The sequence below is a fragment of the Leucoraja erinacea genome, chromosome 18 (assembly GCF_028641065.1).
Source record: "Leucoraja erinacea ecotype New England chromosome 18, Leri_hhj_1, whole genome shotgun sequence".
NCBI lineage: Eukaryota > Metazoa > Chordata > Chondrichthyes > Rajiformes > Rajidae > Leucoraja > Leucoraja erinaceus.
In genome coordinates, this window is record NC_073394.1 from 4323868 (window position 1) to 4346367 (window position 22500).

General features: G+C 46.5%; 1 protein-coding gene across 1 annotated transcript in view; it reads right to left on the reverse strand.

Annotated features, from left to right (window-relative positions):
* The window catches only part of prmt3 (protein arginine methyltransferase 3), a 140881-nt gene that overhangs the window by 33527 nt on the left and 84854 nt on the right, over positions 1-22500 (reverse strand). Inside the window, exon 13 of the mRNA XM_055649177.1 lies at positions 15601-15687. Within this exon, the coding sequence (XP_055505152.1) occupies positions 15601-15687 (87 nt within the window). The remainder of the gene's footprint in view (positions 1-15600; positions 15688-22500) is intronic.

Here is a 22500-nt window from a genome sequence, read left to right on the forward strand (position 1 = left end):
CCCTTATCCTTAAGCTGTGACCCCTTGTCCTGGACTTCCCTAACATCGGGAACAATCTTCCTGCATCTAGCCTGTCCAACCCCTTAAGAATTTTGTAAGTTTCTATAAGATCCCCTCTCAATCTCCTAAATTCTAGAGAGTATAAACCAAGTCTATCCAGTCTAAACAATCTTAACAATGGCCAGCTTCCTTATCATCATTACTTTTTGGCATATCTTTCATTCATTTACATTCATCTCTCTATATTTTACAATCATCTGTCTACATTACTGTCTGTATCTCTAGTTTCCATTTCCCCCTAACTCGTCTGAAGAAGGGTCTCGACCCGAAACGTCACCCATTCCTTCTCTCCAGAGGTGCTACCGGTCCCGCTGAGTTATTGCAGCATTTTGTGTCAAGGGGTTCAAAATGTCCATTTTGTCCATTGGTGTTCATTCTGCATCCCATCTTGGGCTAGACAAACACCTACTCGTTGAGGCAGTCCAGAGAGCCATATCATTTATGCAATAATCGCGTGATTATTCATTTATACAACTGTGTGTTTATTTATGGGTAGCACTGTGGCACAGCAGTAGAGTTGCTGCCTTATGCCCCTGTCCCACTTAGGAAACCTGAACGGAAACCTCTGGAGACTTTGTGCCCCACCCAAGGTTTCCGTGCGGTTCCCGGAGGTTTTTGTCAGTCTCCCTACCTGCCTCCACTACCTGCAACCTCCGGCAACCACCTGCAACCTCCGGGAACCGCGCGGAAACCTTGGGTGGGGCGCAAAGTCTCCAGAGGTTTCCGTTCAGGTTTCCTAAGTGGGACAGGGGCATTACAACGCTTACAGCACCAGAGAGCCGGGCTCGATCCTGACTACGGGTGTTTGTCTGTACGGAGTTTGTACGTTCTCCCCGTGACCACGTAGATTTTCTGCGACAACTTCAGTTTCCTCCCACACTCCAAAGATGTAGTGGTTAGTAGGTTAATTGTCATGGTATAAATATAAATTGTCCCTAGTGTGTGTGTTGGATAGTGTTACTGTGCGGCAATCCCTGGTTGATGTGGACTCGGTGGGCCGAAGGGCCTGTTTCCGCGCTGTATCTCTAAACAAAATTAAACTTATAAATTACAGGTGTTCCTTTCTTTTTTACTGAGGTATAGCATGGAAACAGGCCCTTCCACCCACCGAGTCCATGCCGACCATCGATCGCCCATTCACACTCGTTCTGTTATCCCACTTACTCACCACTAAGGGCCTTTTTATACAGAGGCCAATTAACCTACAAACCTGCATGTCTTTGGGATGTGGGAGGAAACTGCCCGGAGCGCCCGGAGACTACCCACGCAGGTCACGGGGAGAACGTACAAACTCCACACACACAGCCCTGGAAGTCAGGATCAAACCCAGTAAGGCAGCCATTCTATCGCTGCGCCAATGTTGATGGGCCTATTTTGGGTCGGGGACACTTCTTCAGCGAGATAGAGTAGGAGGGAGGCCCAAGTTCGATCCTGACCTCCGATGCTGTCTGTGTGGAGTTTGCACGTTGTCCGTGTGACCGTGTGGGCTTCCTCCGGGTGCTCCGGTTTCCTCCACACTCCAAAGACATGAGGCGTTTGTAGGTTAACTTGCCTGTGTAAATTGCCCCTGGTGTGTCGGGAGTAGATTAGAAAGCAGGAATAACATAGAACCAGTGTGAACAGGTGATCGATGGACTGAAGGAAGGTGGACACAAAATGCTGGAGTAACTCAGCGGGACAGGCGGCATCTCTGGAGAGAAGGAACGGGCGACGTTTCGGGTTGAGACCCTTCTTCAGGCTGTCCCGCTGAGTTACTCCAGCATTTTGTGTCTATCTTCGATTTAAACCAGCATCTGCAGTTCCTTCCTACACACGATAAACTGAAGGACATGTTTCCATGCGGTATCTTTAAAAGCCCTGTCCCACGGTACGAGTTCATTCCAAGAGCTCTCCCGAGTTTAGAAAAAATCAAACTCGTGGTAAGCACGGAGAATGAACGTAGCGGGTACGTCGGAGCTCGGGGACGTCCCTTAGCGCTAACGGCAGGTACTCGGGGAAGACTCGCTAACGGCAGGCAAGCGCGGGAAGACTGGTGAAGATTATTCAACGTGATGAAAAATGTCCACGAGAGCCCCGAGTACCAACGAGTGGACATTACCGTAAATCTCTGAGTTCGAATCCGGGCAAACTCGGGAGAGCACTTGGAATGAACTCGCACCGTGGGACAGGGGTTTAAAGGAATGAAGGGAACGAGCGAAATGTAAAGCTGAAGAGAGGGATATGGGCGGAAGGCGAATGGGGGGGGGGGGGGGGAATGAGGGAGGATATAAAGGAGAATGGGGGGGACTTTGGAACGGGGGGGGTGGGGGGGGGAGATGACTGCTAGCTATATGCATCAATGGCTAAATAAAGTCCACATGACTGTGTTGTGTTTGATGGATAATGTGAGTTGTACCCTAATGTATCCTAACTTCAAATGTTTTTAAATGAGTATTTTTATCTTTAATAGGCATTTAGAAATATTTGAGCCCAACAGACACAGACTTTATTCCGCTTATTGTGCTCAGCAACCCAAATATATCCTTCAGTAAATTGGAAAACGCAGATAAGCCTTGCCTTTTGAATACACTTTCAATATCCTTCCTGCCGCTGTATAAAGGACATACAGTGCCCTCCATAATGTTTGGGACAAAGACCCATCATTTATTTATTTGCCTCTGTACTCCACAATTTGAGATTTGTAATAGAAAAAAAATCACATGCGGTTAGAGTGCACCTTGTCAGATTATAATAAAGACCATTTTTTATACATTTTAGTTTCACCATGTAGAAATGACAGCTGTGTTTATACATAATCCCCCCATTTCAGGGCACCATAATGTTTGAGACACAGCAATGTCATGTAAATGAAAGTAGTCATGTTTAGTATTTTGTTGCGTATCCTTTGCATGCAGTGACTGCTTGAAGTCTGCGATTCATGGACATCACCAGTTGCTGGGTGTCTTCTCTGGTGATGCTCTGCCAGGCCTGTATTGCAGCCATCTTTAGCTTATGCTTGTTTTGGGGGGCTAGTCCCCTTTAGTTTTCTCTTCAGCATATAAAAGACATGCTCAATTGGGTTCAGATCAGGTGATTGACTTGGCCACTCAAGAATTGACCATTTTTTAGCTTTGAAAAACTCCTTTGTTACTTTTGCAGTATGTTTGGGATCATTGTCTTGCTGTAGAATGAACCGCTGGCCAATGAGTTTTGAGGCATTTGTTTGAACTTGAGCAGATAGGATGTGTCTATACACTTCAGAATTCATTATGCTACCACCATCAGCCGTTATATCATCAATGAAGATAAGTGAGCCAGTACGTTCAGCAGCCATACATGCCCAGGCTATAACACCCCTACCACCGTGTTTCGCAGATGAGGTGATATGCTTCTTGGACAGTGGGCAGTTCCTTCTCTCCTCCATACTTTGCTCTTGCCATCACTCTGATATAAGTTAATCTTCGTCTCATCTGTCCACAAGACTGTTTTCCAGACTGTGGTTGCTCTTTTAAGTACTTCTTGGCAAACTGTAACCTGGCCATCCTATTTTTGTGGCTAACCAGTGGCTTGCATCTTGCAGTGTAGCCTCTGTATTTCTGTTCATGAAGTCTTCTGCGGACAGTGGTCATTGATAAATCCACACCCGACTTCTGAAGAGTGTTTCTGATCTGTCGGACAGGTGTTTGGGGATTTTTCTTTATTATAGCGAGAATGCTCCTGTCATCAGCTGTGGAGATCTTCCTTGGCCTGCCAGTCCCTTTGCGATTAGTAAGCTCACCAGTGCTCTCTTTCTACTTAATGATGTTCCAAACAGTTGCCTGGTAAGCCTAAGGTTTGGCTGATGTCTCTAACAGTTTTATTCTTGTTTCTCAGTCTCATAATGACTTCTTTGACTTTCATTGGCACAACTTTGGTCCTCATGTTGATAAACATCAATAAACGTTTCCAAAGGTGATGGAAAGACTGGAGGAAAGACTAGGTGCTGAGAGCTCTCTTATACCTGCATGAAGGGGGCAATTAAACAGACCTGAGCAATTACAAACACCAGTGAAGCCATGTGTCCCAAACATTATGGTGCCCTGAAATGGGAGGACTATGTATAAACACAGCTGTAATTTCTACATGGTGAAACCAAAATGTATAAAAACACCCTTTAATAAAATCTGATAATGTGCTCTTTAACTACATGTAATTTTTTTCTATTACAAATCTCAAATTGTGAAATACCGAGGCAAATAAATAAATGATAGGTCTTTGTCCCAAACATTATGGAGGGCATTATGGAGGGCACTGAGTATAGGAGCAAAGATCCTTCTGCAGTTGTACAGGGCCCTAGTGAGACCACACCTGGAGTATTGTGTGCAGTTTTGGTCTCCAAATTTGAGGAAGGATATTCTTGCTATTGAGGGAGTGCAGCGTAGGTTTACAAGGTTAATTCCCAGGATGGCGGGACTGTCATGTGCTGAGAGAATGGAGCGGCTGGGGTTGTACACTCTGGAGTTTAGAAGGATGAGAGGGAATCTTATTGAAACATATAAGATTATTAAGGGTTTGGACACGCGAGAGGCAGGAAACATGTTCCCGGTGTTGGGGGAGTCCAGAACCAGGGGCCACAATTTAAGAATAAGTGGTAAGCCATTTAGAACGGAGATGAGGAAACACTTTTTCACACAGAGAGTGGTGAGTCTGTGGAATTCTCTGCTTGAGAGGGCGGTGGAGGCCGGTTCTCTAGATACTTTCACGAGAGAGCTAGGTGGGGCTTTTAAAAATAGCAGAGTCAGGGGAAATGGGGAGTAGGCTGGAACGGGGTACTGATGGTGGATGATCAGCCATTGAATGGCGGTGCTGGCTCGAAGGGCCGAATGGCCTACTCCTGCACCTGTTGTCTATTACATGCAGGACACACTGGGTAGTAGGTTCTGCCCATTTTCCAAATTGCATCGAACAAATCTCTGCATTAAAACTCAAAACAATGCCCGAGAGAATGTGAACGACCAAGTCTGTTCTCATCGTTAATGAGTTTAAATGTAACTTCTGCTGTGGATTAGCTGAGCCTGAGGGAGAGAAATGCCCGTCAGAATTGGCACACTTAGGCCTTTGCAAGATAACATTGCAGCACGGTGGCTCAGCGGTAGAGTTGCTGCCTTGCAGCGATTGCAACGCCGGAGACCCGGGTTCGATCCCGACTACGGGTGCTGTCTGTACTCTCCAAGATCTCCAGTTTCCTCCCACACCCCAAAGACGTACAGGTTTGTAGGTTAAATGGCTTTGTAAAATTGTAAATTGTCCTTAGTGTTTGTAGGATAGTATTAATTTGAGGGGATCGCTGGTTGGCACAGCACCGAACGGCCTGATTCCGCGCTGTATCTCTAAACTAAACTAAACTAAATATCGTATCCTGATGCATGTACAAAGATGGTGGGTGGGAAGAATGAATGAATGAAACTCTTTGCTTGCAGACTCAAGGTATGCGAAGAGTCACCACATAAAGAGCGTTGACACGCAGAACGGCGGTTCCCTCCTCTTTGTTTGGACACGCTGGTGGCAGGAAATATGTTCCCGATGTTGGGGGAGTCCAGAACCAGTGGCCACAGTTTAAGAATAAGGAGTAAGCCATTTAGAACGGAGACGAGGAAATACTTTTTCTCACAGGGAGTGGTGAGTCTGTGGAATTCACTGCCTCAGTGGGCGGTGGAGGCAGGTTCACTGGATGCTTTCAAGAGAGGGCTCTTAAAAATAGCGGAGTCAGGGGATATGGGGAGAAGGCTGGAATGGGGTACTGATTGGGGATGATCAGACATGATCATGAGGGAGTGCAGAGAAGGTTCACCAGACTGATTCCTGGGATGTCAGGACTGTCTTATGAAGAAAGACTGGATAGACTTGGTTTATACTCTCTAGAATTTAGGAGATTGAGAGGGGATCTTATAGAAACTTACAAAATTCTTAAGGGGTTGGACAGGCTAGATGCAGGAAGATTGTTCCCGATGTTGGGGAAGTCCAGGACAAGGGGTCACAGCTTAAGGATAAGGGGGAAATCCTTTAAAACCGAGATGAGGAGAACTTTTTTCACACAGAGAGTGGTGAATCTCTGGAACTCTCTGCCACAGAGGGTAGTTGAGGCCAGTTCATTGGCTATATTTAAGAGGGAGTTAGATGTGGCCCTTGTGGCCAAGGGGATCAGAGGGTATGGAGAGAAGGCAGGTACGGGATACTGAGTTGGATGATCAGCCATGATCATATTAAATGGCGGTGCAGGCTCGAAGGGCCGAATGGCCTACTCCTGCACCTAATTTCTATGTTTCTATGTTTCTATGATCACATTGAATGGCGGTGCAGGCTCGATGGGCCGAATGGCCTACTCTTGCACCTATTGTCTATTGTCTATTGTTTGCGTGCAGTATCTCTAAACCAAACTAAAACGAAATGGTCCAGGCACGTTAGGAACGGAACTGAAATATCCCTGAAGTGATGGTAGTGCGTTCTCTTGCGAAAGAGGTCGGCTTATTCTAAGGGTGGGGGGAGGGGGGGGGGGGGGGGGGGAATGTTCACTTAATTAACCTGTGCCCTGTTCGGCAAAATGCTGGGAGTTGTCAGCTATTCAGTGTACGAGGAATCAAAGCAATGACGTGGGTAGATGTGCTGAAGTGGTTGAGCATAAAGACAGGGGCTGATGATTATGGAGAAGTGGGCAAAGGGAATGACAGGCAGAGCTCACTGCAGTGAAAGCATTAACAATTATCATCATCATCACTGCCATCATCAGCCGCAACATCATTTATCTCTTTTTTCTTCCCCCCCCCTTCTCTTTCCCCCTATCATGCTTCCACAGTGTGTGTTGTTCGGACCCGATACATTAGGCAGCTGGTCGCTCGAGTGGAAGGGTAATGTGCTTTTGATAGAGTGAACCCAAGCGTGGAAAATAAACACTGCCCGTCCTTGCGGGATGGCTGGCGTGTGGAACTGCCCCGTGCTTAACGTTAAGGGTCTCGGCCAGTGTCCCCCCGTTTTTAAACTACAAGTGCCTCGCCCGGCACTTTGAGAAAACGAGCTGCGCTGCCGAGGCGAGGCGAGGCGAGGGAAGGCGGCGTTGGCTCACTGACATCCAGAGAGGGGCCAGTCCGGCATGGTGCAAGCCCTGGCAGTCTCGGGGAAACATAATGGAACAACAGGGGCACGTGTGCTCCAAGCTGCTCGCCCCCAGGGGCCAGCCGCTACCCGAAACAATTTAGCAGAGAATCACTCCATCTTAATGTCTGATTTAATGTCTGGCTGCGTTATGCAATTTGCACCAAAGAGCCACTGTGTAAAAATTCTCGCTGTAGTCAAAGAGCTAAGGGCCTTGTCCCAATTGCAGATTTTTTCGGCAACTGCCGGCGTCATATCAGTGTTGCCAAAAGATTTTGAACATTTTAAAATCCAGCGGCGACAAAACAAAAAAAAAAAGCTACACTTGAAAAAACGCCGCTCGTCAATTAGACGTCACGGAGCATCACGCCGCGAATTTTTCGGTGATCTTATACGTCAGTCAATGATGCCAGCAGTCGCCGACAAAATCGGCCAAGTGGGACAGGCCCTTCAGGGCTGCACAGAAAACATGCATCTTCGGCCCATCGAGTCCATGCTGGCCTCTCATGTGTAGGAAGGAACTGAACCCAAAACCGAAGATACAAACCTGCACGTGTTTGGAGTGTGGGAGGAATCCGGAGCACCCGGAGAAAACCCACGCAGGTCACGGGGAGAGCGTGCAAACTCCGTACAGACAGCACCCATGGTCATTATCGAACCCGGGTCTCTGGTGCTGTAAGGCAGCAAATCTACCGCTGCGCCACCGTGCGATAGACACAAAAACGATAGACACAAAAAACTCAGCAGGTTTAGACAGCATCCATGTCTATCCTACATAGATCTCTTTGTATCCTCCTCACATAGGCTTCTGATTCTGATTACCATGTGTACCGAGGTACAGTGAAAAGCTTTGTTTTAGATCATAAGACATAGGAGCAGAATTAGGCCATTCGGCCCATCGACTCTGCTCCGCCATTCTCCTGCCTTCTCCCCATAACCCTTGACACCTGCACTAATCAACAACCCATCAATCTCCGCTTTAAGAACACCCAATGACCCAGGTTCTCCACCCTCTGGCTGAAGAAATTCCTCCTCATCTCCATTCTAAAAGTACGTCCTTGTATTCTGAGGCTGTGGCCTCTGGTCCTAGACTCTCACACCAGTGGAAACATCCTCTCCACATCCACTCCACATCTACCCTTTTACACACTATCCAATCAAATTGAACAATATAAACATACAGTGTGTGAAAGTGAGAGTGTGTGAGTGTGTGAGTGTGTGTGTGTGTGTGTGTGTGTGGGTGTGGGTGTGTGTGTGTGTGTGTGTGTGTGTGTGTGTGTGTGTGTGTGTGTGTGTGTGTGTGTGTGTGTGTGTGTGTGTGTGTGTGTGTGTGTGTGTGTGTGTGTGTGTGTGTGTGTGTGTGTGTGTGTGTATGTGTGTGTGTGAGTGTGTGTGTGTGTATGTGTGTGTGTGTGTGTGTGTGTGTGTGTGTGTGTGTGTATGTGTGTGAGTGTGAGAGTGTGTGTGAGTGTGTGTGTGAGTGTGTGGAAGAGGATGTGGGTGAGTGTGTGAGTGTGAGAGTGTGTGTGTGTGAATGTGTGTGTGTGTATGTGTGTATGTGTGAGTGTGTGTGTGTGTGAGAGTGTGTGTGTGTGTGTGTGTGTGTGTGTGTGTGAGTGTGAGAGTGTGAGTGTGTGAGAGAGGGTGGGAGAGGGTGTGGGTGAGTGTGTGAGAATGTGTGAGTGTGTGTGACAGTGTGTGAGTGTGTGAGTACGAGAAAGTGTGTGAGTGTGCAACAGAGAGAGAACGCGTGTGAGTGAGTGTGCATGAGAAAGAGTGTGTGAGCGTGTGTGTGAAAGAGCGTGGGAGTGTGTGATAGTGTGTGAGTGTGTGTACGAGTGTGTGAGTGTGCAACAGAGAGAGAACATGTGTGAGTGAGTGTGTGTGCATGAGAAATAGTGTGTGTGTGAGTGTGTACGAGAGAGAATGTGTGTGAGAGTGAGTTTGTGTGTATGAGAGAATAAGTGTGTGAGAAAGAGTTGTGTGTGTGTGAAGTGTATATTTGTGTGTAAGTGTGAATAATTGTATTTGCACTGGGTTGTGACCTGCGACTCACTGGTACAAGCCCCCTGGTTAAAACTCACTTAAACCTTTAATAGTCGAAGTGCTCACAATGCATGGCAGCAAACAATAGTTTAACAAAGACATCCATTTAAGCTGCTCTTTTGTACATTTGCAATAAAGACTGTTGGACCATTTGCAAAGCTTAAAATGCTTTTGTCAACAGAGACAATAACCATAAAGCTCTTACTTAAATGCTCCAGAATTTCAGGTTTTTGTGCTTCTTGCGATGACTCAGGGATGATCCTTGCTACAAACTTTTCTCTGCATAAAGGTCTGCCTTGCATAATGAAACATAACCCAGTTCCACACGATCCACCCATCAGAGATGTTAACAATACGATAGATGGGTCACAGTGGTGCAGCGGTAGAGTTGCTGCTTTACAACGAATGCAGCTCCGGAGACCCAGGTTCAATCCCGATTATGGGTGCTTGGGTCTGTATGGAGTTTGTACGTTCTCCCCGTGACCTGCGTGGGATTTCGCCGAGATCTTCGGTTTCCTCCCACACTCCAAAGACGTGCAGGTTTGTAGGTTAATTGGCTTGGTAAATGTAAAATTGTCCCTAGTGGGTTTAGGATAGTGTAAATGTGCGGGGATCGCTGGTCAGCAGGGACCCGGTGGGCCGAAGGGCCTGTTTCCGTGCTGTATCTCTAAACTAAACCCAGGGTTCGATCCTGACCACGGGTGCTGTCTGTACGGAGTTTGTACGTTCTCCCCTTAACCCGCGTGGGTTTTCTCCGGGTGCTCCGGTTTCCTGCCACATTCTGCAGATATTCAGATTCGTAGGTTAATAGTTTAGTTTAGTTCAGAGATACAGCGCGGAAACAGGCCCTTCGGCCCACCTAGTCCGCACCGACCAGCGATCTCCGCACATTAACACGATCCACCACACACCAGGGGCAATTTTACATTTCATACCAAGCCACTTAACCTGTACGTCATTGGAGTGTGGGGAGAAACTGAGCTTCAATTGGCTTCGGTAAAAATTGTAAATTGTCCCCAGTGTGTGTTGGATAGTGTTAATGTGCGGGGATCGCTGGTCGGCATGTTTCAGTGGGCTGAATGGCCTGAATCCGCAATGTATCTCTAAACTAAACCAGTCTTCTGCTCTGACTTAAAGCTGACAGTCCACAGGACACCAGTGATTCCTGCCCTCCTATAGGCTTTGTCAACCTGGAATAATTGTCAGAGGAATCTTAAGGCACTGGAAAAATACCACCACTGTCTCTGAAAATGCTCCACGTTTACTGCAAGGAAAACAGAAGCCCATCAGTGTCTTCCTCTAAGTTCACATCCCATCGTTGAGGCCAGAGTTAGTCCCAGTTGGCAACTTTCCACCAACCATATTGTCTCCATGCCTAACACCAGTCTCCTAGACAGACAGCCGATTACCATGGGTTTAAGAAGGAACTGCAGATGCTGGAAAATCGAAGGTAGACAAAAATGCTGGAGAAACTCAGCGGGTGCAGCAGCATCTATGGAGCGAAGGAAATAGGCAATGTTTCGGGCCGAAACCCTTCTTCAGACTGATGGGAGGTTGGGAGGGGGACGGGGAGGAGAAAGGAGAAAGGAAGAGGAGGAGCCCGAGGGCTGAGGGAGAGATAGGAAGGGGAGGAGACAGCAAGGGCTAACAAAATCGGGAGAATTCAATGTTCATACCCCCAGGATGCAGACTTCCCAAGCGGAATATGAGGTGCTGTTCCTCCAATTTCCGGTGGTGCTCGCTCTGGCCATGGAGGAGACCCAGGACAGAGAGAGGTCGGATACGGAATGGGAGGGGGAGTTGAAGTGCTGAGCCAGGTTGAGGTCAGGTTGGCTAATGCGGACCGAGCGGAGGTGTTCGGCGAAACGATCGCCAAGCAGTTCCTCCAGCATTTTTGAGTACAGACGATTACCATGTTCTTTAGACTTTAAAGAGCAGAAACTGAGACCAAGCTGACCAGCGATCACCTGGTACACAAGCACTATCCCCACACACACACTCGGGACAATTTACGATTTCTCCCGGAGCCAATTGCGAAGGATGGTTCAGTTGCCTGATAACAGCTGGGAAGAAACTGTCCCAGAATCTGGAGGACGCTGCTTCTTGCCGGCGCTTTAGAAAGGCTATCTGTCGCTTCAGTACATTAATGGCCCCGTAACAGAAGTGTCCGCGTCGCAGGGCTGGAAGCTGGAAGTACCGTGAGTTCATTCTGCTACCACCATCATCTATTATGACAAGTGATGGCTCCCACTGATTGTCGCCGGAAGCTTGCGTCCTTTATAGAATGGACCCTGACAGCGAGGCCAACTTTTTGTAACAATTACTACAAGTATAAGGTGCAACAGTTCTTTAAAAAGAAATGGTTTCAGGATGTGGGAAGGGAGGATGAAAAATACGAAGTTGGTATATCCCTTTCTGCTCGTTCATAAGAGAGCTTTTGTTTCTTATTCTTTTTCTTTTTACGGCCTATTTCTTAACTGTTTTCCTTAACTCTCTGCTTAAAAGGTCTCTCTTTTTGATCATTTCTTTTTACGGCCTATTTCTTAACTGTTTTCCTTAATTCTTTGCTTAAAAGGTCTCTCTTATTGATCATTTTTTCACAATGTCACGATTTTTTCTCACTTTCTTTACTTTCCTTACTTTCCTCTCTTTTTAAAGCTTAAAAAATGAAGTGTTTCAATAAACGTAATAAGTTATACTTGGCTTGTATTATTGCAATGTACTGTACTTCTAATAAATAACATTATTTAAAAAAAACTTTTGTAACAAGATGGAATAGCCGAATTTTGGATGAGTGATAGAGTGATACAGTGTGGAAACAGGCCCTTCGGCCCAACTTGCCCACATGGGCCAACATGTCCCAGCTACACTGGTCGCACCGACATACATGTGGCCCATATCACTCTATCACTGGATATGTCCTATCCATGTACCTGTCTAAATATTGCTGAAAAGTTGCCATAGTCCCTGTCTCACCTACCTCCTCTGGCAGCTTGTTCCTTTGTGTGAAAAAGTGACCCCTCAGATTCCCATTAAATGTTTTCCCCTTCACCTTAAATCTGTTTCATCTGGTCCTTGACTACCCTGCTCTAGGCAAGAGACTCTATGCACAATAGACAATAGACAATGGATAATAGATGCAGGAGTAGGCCATTCAGCCCTTCGAGCCAGCACCGCCATTCAATGTGATCATGGCTGATCATCCACAATCAGTACCCCGTTCCTTCTCCCCATGTCGCCTGACTCTGTTATCTTTAAGAGTCCTATCTAGCTCTCTCTTGAAAGTATCCAGAGAACCGGCCTCCACCGCCCTCTGAGGCAGAGAATTCCACAGACTCACAACTCTCTGAGTGAAAAAGTGTTTCCTCGTCTCCGTTCTAAACGGCTTACCCCTGATTCTTAAACTGTGGCCCCTGGTTCTGGACTCCCCCAACATCGGGAACATGTTTCCTGCCTCCAGCGTGTCCAAACCTTTAATCATCTCATACGTTTCAACAAGATGCCCTCTCATCCTTCTAAACTCCAGAGTGTACAAGCCCAGCCGCTCCATTCTCTCAGCATGTGACAGTCCCGCCATCCCGGCCCGATGCATTCCTCAACTATGAATGTATGAGTCACAAATCATGACATATATTTCTGTGATTAAAAATTCAAAGATAAACTTTCAGGTGGATTAATTAGAAAAGATAATTCCACAGTGAGGATTAACTAGTCTTATTTAAATCTTAATGCCAGAAATGACGACAAATTAAAAAGTGAACACGCTGTAACGTACTTCATAATAAGTACATTATGCACTAGCCTTATTCATCAAGTATATTTTGTTATCGCAGATGAGGCCTTGCGCTAACTAATAAGCAACTACAGAATATAAAAAGAGGCGAAAGGTTATTTTTATAACCTGATGAAAGAGTCTAGAGTGTTTTATTGGCATATGTCCCAGATAGAACAGCAAAATTCTTAATTGCTGCAGCACAAAAGAATCTGTAAACATAATACATAACGGGAGAGAGAGAAAAAAATGAAATCTAGCATTTACTTGCAATTTATATTTGTCAGCTTTTGAAGGGACAAGCATACACATGTCAATCGACACAAAATGCTGGAGTAACTCAGCGGGACAGGCAACATCTCTGGAGAGAAGGACGAGTGATGTTTTGGGTCGAGACCCTTCTTCAAGGTCAGAAGAAGGGTCTCAACCGGAAATGTCGCCCGTTCCTTCTCTCCAGAGATGCTGCCTGTCCCGCTGAGTTGCTCCATCATTTTGTGTCTATCTTTGGTGTAAACCCAGCATCTGCAGTTCCTTCCTACACACATATGTCCATATTGCCATGCGACAAACATGTAAGTGTACATCCATTAGCTTTGCCCAACACCTCTGCTCAGTTCGCACTAACCAACCTGATCTCCCGGTTGCTCAGCACTTCAACTCCCCCTCCCATTCCCAATCTGACCTTTCTATCCTGGGCTTCCTCCATTTTCAGACTGAGGCCCAGCACAAATTGGAGGAACAGCAAGCACCTCATATTGCGCTTGGATAGTTTACACCCCAGCGGTATGAACATTGACTTCTCCAATTTTAGATAGCCCTGGCTTTCTCCCTCCTTCCCCTCCCTCTTCCCAGCTCTCCCACTAAGCCGACTGCCTCCGCCTCGTTCTGTCTTTTTCCCGCCCCCCCCCCCCCCCCCCCCCCCCACCCCCCCACACCGACATCAGTCTGAAGAAGGGTCGAAACGTCACCTATTCCTTCGCTCCATAGATGCTGCCTCACCCGCTGAGTTTCTCCAGCATTTTTTGACTACCTTCGATTTTTCCAGCATCTGCAGTTCTTTCTGAAACATGATGTTTATTGGGGACAAGTTTGCTTTTCCTTGCCCCATATATCCCTCCACGTGGTGCCGTGAGCACAGTCCCAATGCAACTGTGCAAGTTTAGTTTTCGTTTCAGAGATAAAGCACAGAAACTGGCCCTTCGGCCCATCGAGTCCACACCGACCATCGATCGCCCATCTACACTAGTTCTGTGTTAAACTGATTTCTTGCACCCACTCCCTACACACTAGGGGCAATTTACAGAGGGCCAATTAACCTACAAACCCCGCACGTCTTTGGGATGTGGGAGGAAACCGGAGCACCCGGAGGAAACCCAAGGTCATCAAGAGTTGAGAGTGTTGTACTGTCAAATGGAACAGTGAAATTCTCACTTGCCGTAGCGCCACAGAACATGTAAACGCAGTCTAATAAACGATATAATCAAACGAGAAAGAAAAAGGAGAAAAATGATATAAAAAAATAAAAAATATGTAATTATGCGAAATGGAACATGCAAACTCCACACGCAGACAGCACCCGAGGTCAGGATCGAACCTGGGTCTCTGGCGCTGTGAGGCAGTGGCTCTACTGGCTGTGCCACTGTGCTGCCCTTGGTCCTTAGGTTATTTTATGGGTTATAGTACAGCTCAAGGATAGAGAGTCATAGAATGATTCAGTGTTGAAACAGGCCCTTCGGCCCAACTTGCCCACACCGGCCAACATGTCCCATCTATGCTAGTCCCACCTGCCCACGTGGGGGTCCATATCCCTCCAAACCTGTCTTATCCATGTACCTTTCTTAAATGTTGGGGTAGTCTCTGCCTCAACTACCTCCTCTGGCAACTCGTTCCATACACACACCACCCTGGCTATATATAGGTTATCCTACAGTCATTTTCATTCCAATAAAAGCACTTCATTATTCAATCTTGATCTTGCTTCTCTTAGTCAGATATGTCTCAGTCAGAGATCATCAACCATATAACCATATGACAATTACAGCACGGAAACAGGCCATCTCGGCCCTACAAGTCCGTGCCGAACAATTTTTTTTCCCCTTAGTCCAACCTGCCTGCACTCATGCCATAACCCTCCATTCCCTTCTCATCCATATGCCTATCCAATTTATTTTTAAATGATACCAACGAACCTGCCTCCACCACTTCCACTGGAAGCTCATTGCACACCGCTACCACTCTCTGAGTAAAGAAGTTCCCCCTCATGTTACCCCTAAACATCTGTCCCTTAATTCTGAAGTCATGTCCTCTTGTTTGAATCTTCCCTATTCTCAAAGGGAAAAGCCTGTCCACATCAACTCTGTCTATCCCTCTCATCATTTTAAAGACCTCTATCAATTCCCCCCTTAACCTTCTGCGCTCCAGAGAATAAAGACCTAACTTATTCAACCTATCTCTGTAACTTAGTTGTTTAAACCCAGGCAACATTCTGGTAAATCTCCTCTGTACTCTCTCTATTTTGTTGACATCCTTCCTATAATTTGGCGACCAAAATTGTACACCATACTCCAGATTTGGTCTCACCAATGCTTTGTACAATTTTAACAATTTCAACTCACCACACACTCGTGATCTTTGGTTATCTTCAGTGAATACTCCGAGGAGAAATCCAAATCTGACATTCCGACAGTATTGCAGTCTATGGTCTGAAATTTAAAAAAAACCACAGGTATTCAGAAAATTAAAAATTAAAAAAACACAAGTATCAGAAAATTGTTAGTTAATGCACCAGGAACACAGAACGAACAAGCGGTGCAGTGTTCGAGTCGCTGCCTCACAGCCCCGGAGACCCAGGTTCGAGCCTGACCATGGGTGCTGTCTGAGTGTTTAGTTTAGTTTAGTTGAGAGACACAGCGTGGAAACAGGCCCTTCGGCCCACCAGCTCCGTGCCCGCCAATGATCATCCATGGAATGGGGTAGTGATTGTGGATGATAAGCCATGATCACATTGAATGGCGGTGCTGACTCGAAGGGCCGAATGGCCTACTCCTGCACGTATATTATCTATGACTCTATCCCACACATCGGGGACAATTTACAGAAACCAGATAACCTTGGAATGTTTGAGGAGGCCGGAGCTCCCGGAGAAAACCCACGTGCTCACAGGTAGAACGTGCAAACTCCGTACAGACAGCACCCATAGTCAGGATCGAACCCTGGTCCGTCGGCACTGTAAAGCAGCAACTCTACTGCCGCGCCAATGCGCCGTTCCCCCCCCCACTGTGGAGTTTGCACGTTCTCCCCGTGACTGCGTGGGTTTCCTCCGGGCGCTCCGGTTTCCTTCCACATTCCAAAGGCGCGCGGGGTTTGTAGGTGAATTTGCTTCTGTTAAAATGACCCCCTAATGTGTGGGGAGTGGGAGCGAATGTGGGATATCGTGCAACTAGTGTGAATGGGTGATCGATGGACGGCGCGGACTCGATGGGCAGAAGGGCCTGTTTCCGTGCTGCATTGCTAAACTAAACCAAAAAACTGAACATGATGTGCCGCAAAACGCTAAGAACATCCAGTGTTCACACACAGAATGCAAATTGCACTCTGATGTAGAAAATTATCATCCAGAAACTGCTGAAACAGCATTCCACACGGCACTGCATCCATAGAGCATCCAGAAACTGCTGAAACAGCATTCCACACGGCACTGCATCTATGGAGCCATCTGTTCAATGTAAGTTAGTATTGCCTACCATAAAATAGTAACATCTTGGGCGAGATAATAAAGTCAATGTCCAGAGGGCCATTGACAACGCCCAGAGGATTGTCGGCTGCCCTCTCCTTACCTTGGAGGACTTACACAGTTCCCGCTGCACCAAAAAATCCCAGAGTATCATAAAGGACATTTCCCACCCCGGACACTCCCTGTTTGAACTGTTGCCGTCAGGCAGACGGTACAGATCTACAAGGACAAGGACGAACAGACTAAAAAACTGTTTTTACCCCACTGCTATAAAAGCACTAAATGTAGCCGCCAAGGAACGCAGGGGCGATACAGACTAAGGGACTGTGGTACACTGTGAAATCGACAGAAGGATGGAGGGTTGGATGTTTATGTGTGCTATTTTCGTGATATTTATTTTAGTTGTTTATCTTTTAATATTTTACCTTGTATGTATCGTTAGCTTTTAGAAATGTTTGAATGGTGCACTGACTGGCTGACATTTTTAAATTTCGTTGTACATGGTTCATGTTACAATGACAATAAAGAAACTATTCTATTCTATTCTAAAGAACTTCGACATAAATAGCCACAGAGTCATACAGAACGATGCGCTGTATCTCTAAACTAAACTCAAAAACGAACACTCACAATTCACGGCCGCTACAGACGGAAGATATCACAACATCCGCCTGATGATCAAGTACAAACACGCATTAAATGATGCCTTAGTCACTGATTGTTCCAGAGATTGGTGTGGAACTTGTATCGATCTTTCTTGTGGAAAAAAGAATGAGGCTTTCCGACAAGCAATAAGGAGCAATGTTATAAAACTTGGCGGAAGGGAGAGGGCTGTCAACAGATGCACTTATATCCTTGTAGCTGCTACGATAAGTTCCTCAATTTAATAAGTCGAGGCGGATTGAGGTTTTGCTGTACCTCTGGGGCAAATTTTAATGTGATCAAAAGGAACGGCAGATGTTGGTTTACACCAAAGATAGAGTTACAACCCAGTGGTATGAGCGGTGAATTTGCTGATTTTATCTAACTTCTCCAAACATTCCCCTACCCCCCTTCCCGCCCTCTTGCTCCCCATCCACAACTAAGAGTCAGCTATAAGTTGCTAGTGTGGCCAAAGTCTGGGATCCCTTGCCGGGGATCGCCGGAGAAGAGCTCTGACCGCCGGTCTGCGGCCTACAACATCCTGCAGCCCCAGTCTGCCAATTCGGGACCTCCAAGCCACTTAGAGTGTTTGACCATCCCGAGGTTGGAGTTTTGACCATCCTGACGAGAGGGCCTATACATCGGGCCGTCCGTAGCGGCGACTACGGAGGGTTCATGGCCCCGGCCACAGGTGAACAAAGGAGGAGGACTGACTGAGCCTTGTTGCCTTCCACCACAGTGAAGAATGCTGTGGTGGATGTTTGCGTTAAATCTCATTGTGCATTGTGTGTGCTTTTTAAGTGTATCGCTGCTGGCAAATTCATTTCACTGCACCTTCGGGTGCAGGTGACGAATAAAATTGACTTTGACTTTCACTTTGACAACGAATGGTGAATCTGTGGAATTCATTGCCGCAGACAACTGTGGAGGCCAAGTTAATGGATATTTTTAAGGCAGAGATAGATAGATTCTTGATGAGTACGGGTGTCGGGGGTTATGGGTTACTCTTTCCACTGGCTGGATAGCAAGCAACAAAAAAGCTTTTAACTGTACATAGAAAATAGGTGCAGGAGTAGGCTATTCGGCCCTTCGAGCCTGCACCTCCATTCAATATGATCATGGCTGATCATCCAACTCAGTATCCCGTACCTGCCTTCTATGCCTTCATTGGCTATATTTAAGAGGGAGTTAGATGTGGCCCTTGTGGCTAAGGGGATCGGGGGGTATGGAGAGAAGGCAGGTACGGGATACTGAGTTGGATGATCAGCCATGATCATATTGAATGGCGGTGCAGGCTCGAAGGGCCGAATGGCCCCCTGATACCTTTAGCCACAAGGGCCACATCTAACTCCCTCTTAAATATAGCTAATGAACTGGCCTCAACTACCTTCTGCGGCAGAGAGTTCCACAGATTCACCACTCTCTGTGTGAAAAATGTTTTTCTCATCTCAGTCCTAAAGGATTTCCCCCTTATCCTTAAGCTGTGACCCCTTGTCCTGGACTTCCCCAACATCGGGAACAATCTTCCTGCATCCAGCCTGTCCAACCCCTTTAGAATTTTGTAAGTTTCTATAAGATCCCCCCTCAATCTCCTAAATTCTAGCGAGTACTAGCCGAGTCTATCCACTCTTTCCTCATATGAAAGTCCTGACATCCCACCAGGAATTATCTCAGTACACGGAACAACAGCAAACCAAACCAAACCAAACCACAGATATTCTATGAAATAATACTACGTAAGTAGATTGAATTGCGGAGTAGACATTTGATGGGCTGAATGGCCTAATCCTGCTCCCATAACATGAAAAAAGAAAATACATTTGTTTCATTCAAAGGCACAGCGTTGGCGAGATGGGCAGAATGGCCTCTTTCATTCCGTGCACTGAATACTCAATTTAATTGCAGCTTCCTGACAGTTAAAGACCAAAAATAACGCAATCAGGGCACACGTGAATCGCTTGATAATCAGATTCACTCACAGCTTGTCTCCAAAAAAAAAAATCCAACAACTAATCTTAGCTTAGATTCATTTTATTTACATATTAAATGAGAATCACGTTTTTTCTTTCTCTAATTGCCTTCATTTGATGTTTAACCTAATGAAATTAGATTCCAGAGAACTGCAAAACATTCCCCCAAGGCCCTCTGTGTGGATGGGTGCTTTTCACAACAGCAACGGGGAACGGCTCGACATTAATCTCAGCATTTAAACAGCATTTACAGAGGATCTAGTAAAGATGATCATATTGAGCAAATGCAAGCTAATAATGTATATACTTTTAATTTTGGGTTGCTTAGAGGACTGCGCACTTGCACGGAATACAAACAGCATGTACTTACGAGCATGTTAATGCGTAGAAGTGCCTCATCTTAAACTCAGTGACTGATGAATCTTCCATTATGAAACGGCTGTCCATTAAAGTGCATGCGTTTGCTGGAGTGTGAAATAGCATATGTAATTGTGTTCAGTTCTGGGCACCGTGTTATAGGAAATATGTTGACAAGCTGGAAAGGGGACAAAGAAGATTTACAGGGATGTTGCCAGGGGGCTAGAGGGTGTGAGCTATTAGGGGAGAGGTTGAGCATGCTGGGTCTCTATTCCCTGGAGCCCAGGAGGATGAGGGGTGATCTTATAGAGGTGTGTGTATAATCGTGAGAGGAATAGATCGGGTAGACGCACACAGTCTCTTGCCCAGAGTAGGTGAATCGAGGACCAGAGGGCATAGGTTTAAAGTGACGGGGAAAAGATTTAATAGGAATCTGAGGGGTAATAGTATAATACAAAATGTTGAAGTAACTCAGCGGGTCAGGCAGCATCTCTGGAGAAAAGGAATAGGTGATGTTTCTGGTCGAGACCCTTCTTCAGACAATGGCCATATTAAAATATGCCCCCAATCTTTTTTTTCCATGGTGGCACAGCGGTAGAGTTGCTGCCTTCCAGCGCCAAGGACCCGGGTTCATTAATGATAGGAGCAGAATTAGGCCATTTGGCCCATCAAGTCTACACCGCCATTCAATCATGGCTGATTTATCTCTGCCTCCTAACCCCATTCTTTTGCCTTCTCCCGATAAACCTCCGACACTCCGTACTAATCAAGAATCTATCTATCTTACGGGTGCGGAGTTTGTACGTTCTCCCCGTGACCTGCGTGGGGATTTTCTCTGGGATCTTCGGTTTCCTCCCACACTCCAAAGACAATAATAATAATAATAAATTGAATTTATATAGCGTTTTTCAGGGACTCAAAGTCGCTTTACAAGGCAAGGCGAAAAACAAAAACAAAACAAACCAAAAAATGGGCAACAATTCAAGCACAGATGAAAAGGGAGGGGGACGTGGGGCTAAGGATAGGCAGAGGTGAAGAGATGGGTCTTGAGGAGGGACTGGAAGATGGTGAGGGACTCAGAATTGCGGATCAGTTGGGGGAGGGAGTTCCAGAACCTGGGAGCTGCCCTGGAGAAGGCTCTGTCCCCAAAACTGCGGAGGTTGGACTTGTGGACGGAGAGGAGACCAGCTGATGTGGATCTGAGGGACCGTGAGGGTTGGTAGGGGGAGAGGAGGTCAGTGAGATATGGTGGAGGGCTTTGTAGGTGAGGACCAGGATTTTGTAGGTGATCCGGCGGGAGATGGGAAGCCAGTGAAGTTGTTTGAGGACTGGAGTGATGTGGTGCCAGGATTTGGTGTGGGTGATGAGTCGGGCGGCTGCGTTCTGGACCAGTTGGAGTCGGTTGATGTAGGTGGAGCTGATGCCAAGGAGAAGTGAGTTGCAGTGACGTGTGGGTTCGTGGGTCAAATGGCTGGGTGTAAATGTAAAAGTGTCGCTGGTGTGTGTCGGATTGTGTTAGTGTGCGGGGATCGCTGGTCGGCGTGGACCCGGTGGGCAGATGGGCCTGTTTAGGCGTTGTATCTCTAAACCAAACCAAACCCAGCACTGCAGTATTCCCCAAATGCATTTTGGTCTAATCTCAAGTGGCTTCAACACTGAAAAATGAATGAATAAGCATGAATCAATTTCCATTTTTATGCTCCAGAGATGAATGTGTAGGAAACTGTTTATTCAACAGTATTTCTGTTATCAGGCGAGCTGCATACCACACTGAAAGGTGACAGAGCATCTCACCACACTAAATAACATGAACTCCGGCCTGCTTCCGTTGAAGTACAAAATTCCAGCAGGATTTTTGCTCACTCGACATTAACTATTCCTACTCTCGTAATCAAAGTGCGAAGAGCATTTGACGCCACTGGGCCTGCGCTCGCTGGAGTTTAGAAGGACGAACGTGGGGATTTCATTGAAACTTAGTGCGAATAGTGAAAGGCCTGGATCGAGTGCACGTGGAGAGGATGTTTCAAGATGAAAAGTCGCAAGGAGAAAGGGGGCGAGACGGTGGGCACAGCGGCACAGTTGCTGCTTCACAGCGCCAGAGACCCGGGTTCGACTCTGACTACGGGTGCTGTCTGAAAGGAGTTTGCACGTTCTCCCCGTCACCTGCATGGGGTTTCTCTGGGAGTAGTAGTCTAGTTTATTGTCACGTGTGCCGAGGTACAGTGAAAAGCTTTTTGTTGCGTGCTAACCAGTCAGCAGAAAGACAATACATGATTACAATCGAGCCATTTACAGTGTATAGGTTCACTATAAAAGGAATAACATTTAGTGCAAGATAAAGTCCAGTAAAGTCCAATTAAAGGTAGCCCGAGGGGCTCCAATGAGGTAGATAGTTGTTCAGGACCGCTCTCTGGTTGTGGTAGGATGGTTCAGTTGCCTGATAACAGCCGGGAAGAAACTGCCCCTGAATCTGGAGGTGTGCGTTCGTTTTCACACTTCTGTACCTCTTGCCCGATGGGAGAGGGGAGAAGAGGACATGACATGAGAATTAAGAGACTGAAGTTTAGGGGTAACATGAGGGGGAACTTCTTTACTCAGAGAGTGGTAGCTGTGTGGAATGAGCTTCCAGTGAAGGTGGTGGAGGCAGGTTCGTTTTTATCATTTAAAAATAAATTGGATAGTTATATGGATGGGAAGGGAATGGAGAGTTATGGTCTGAGCGCAGGTATATGGGACTAGGGGAGATTATGTGTTCGGCACGGACTAGAAGGGTCGAGATGGCCTGTTTCCGTGCTGTAATTGTTATATGGTTA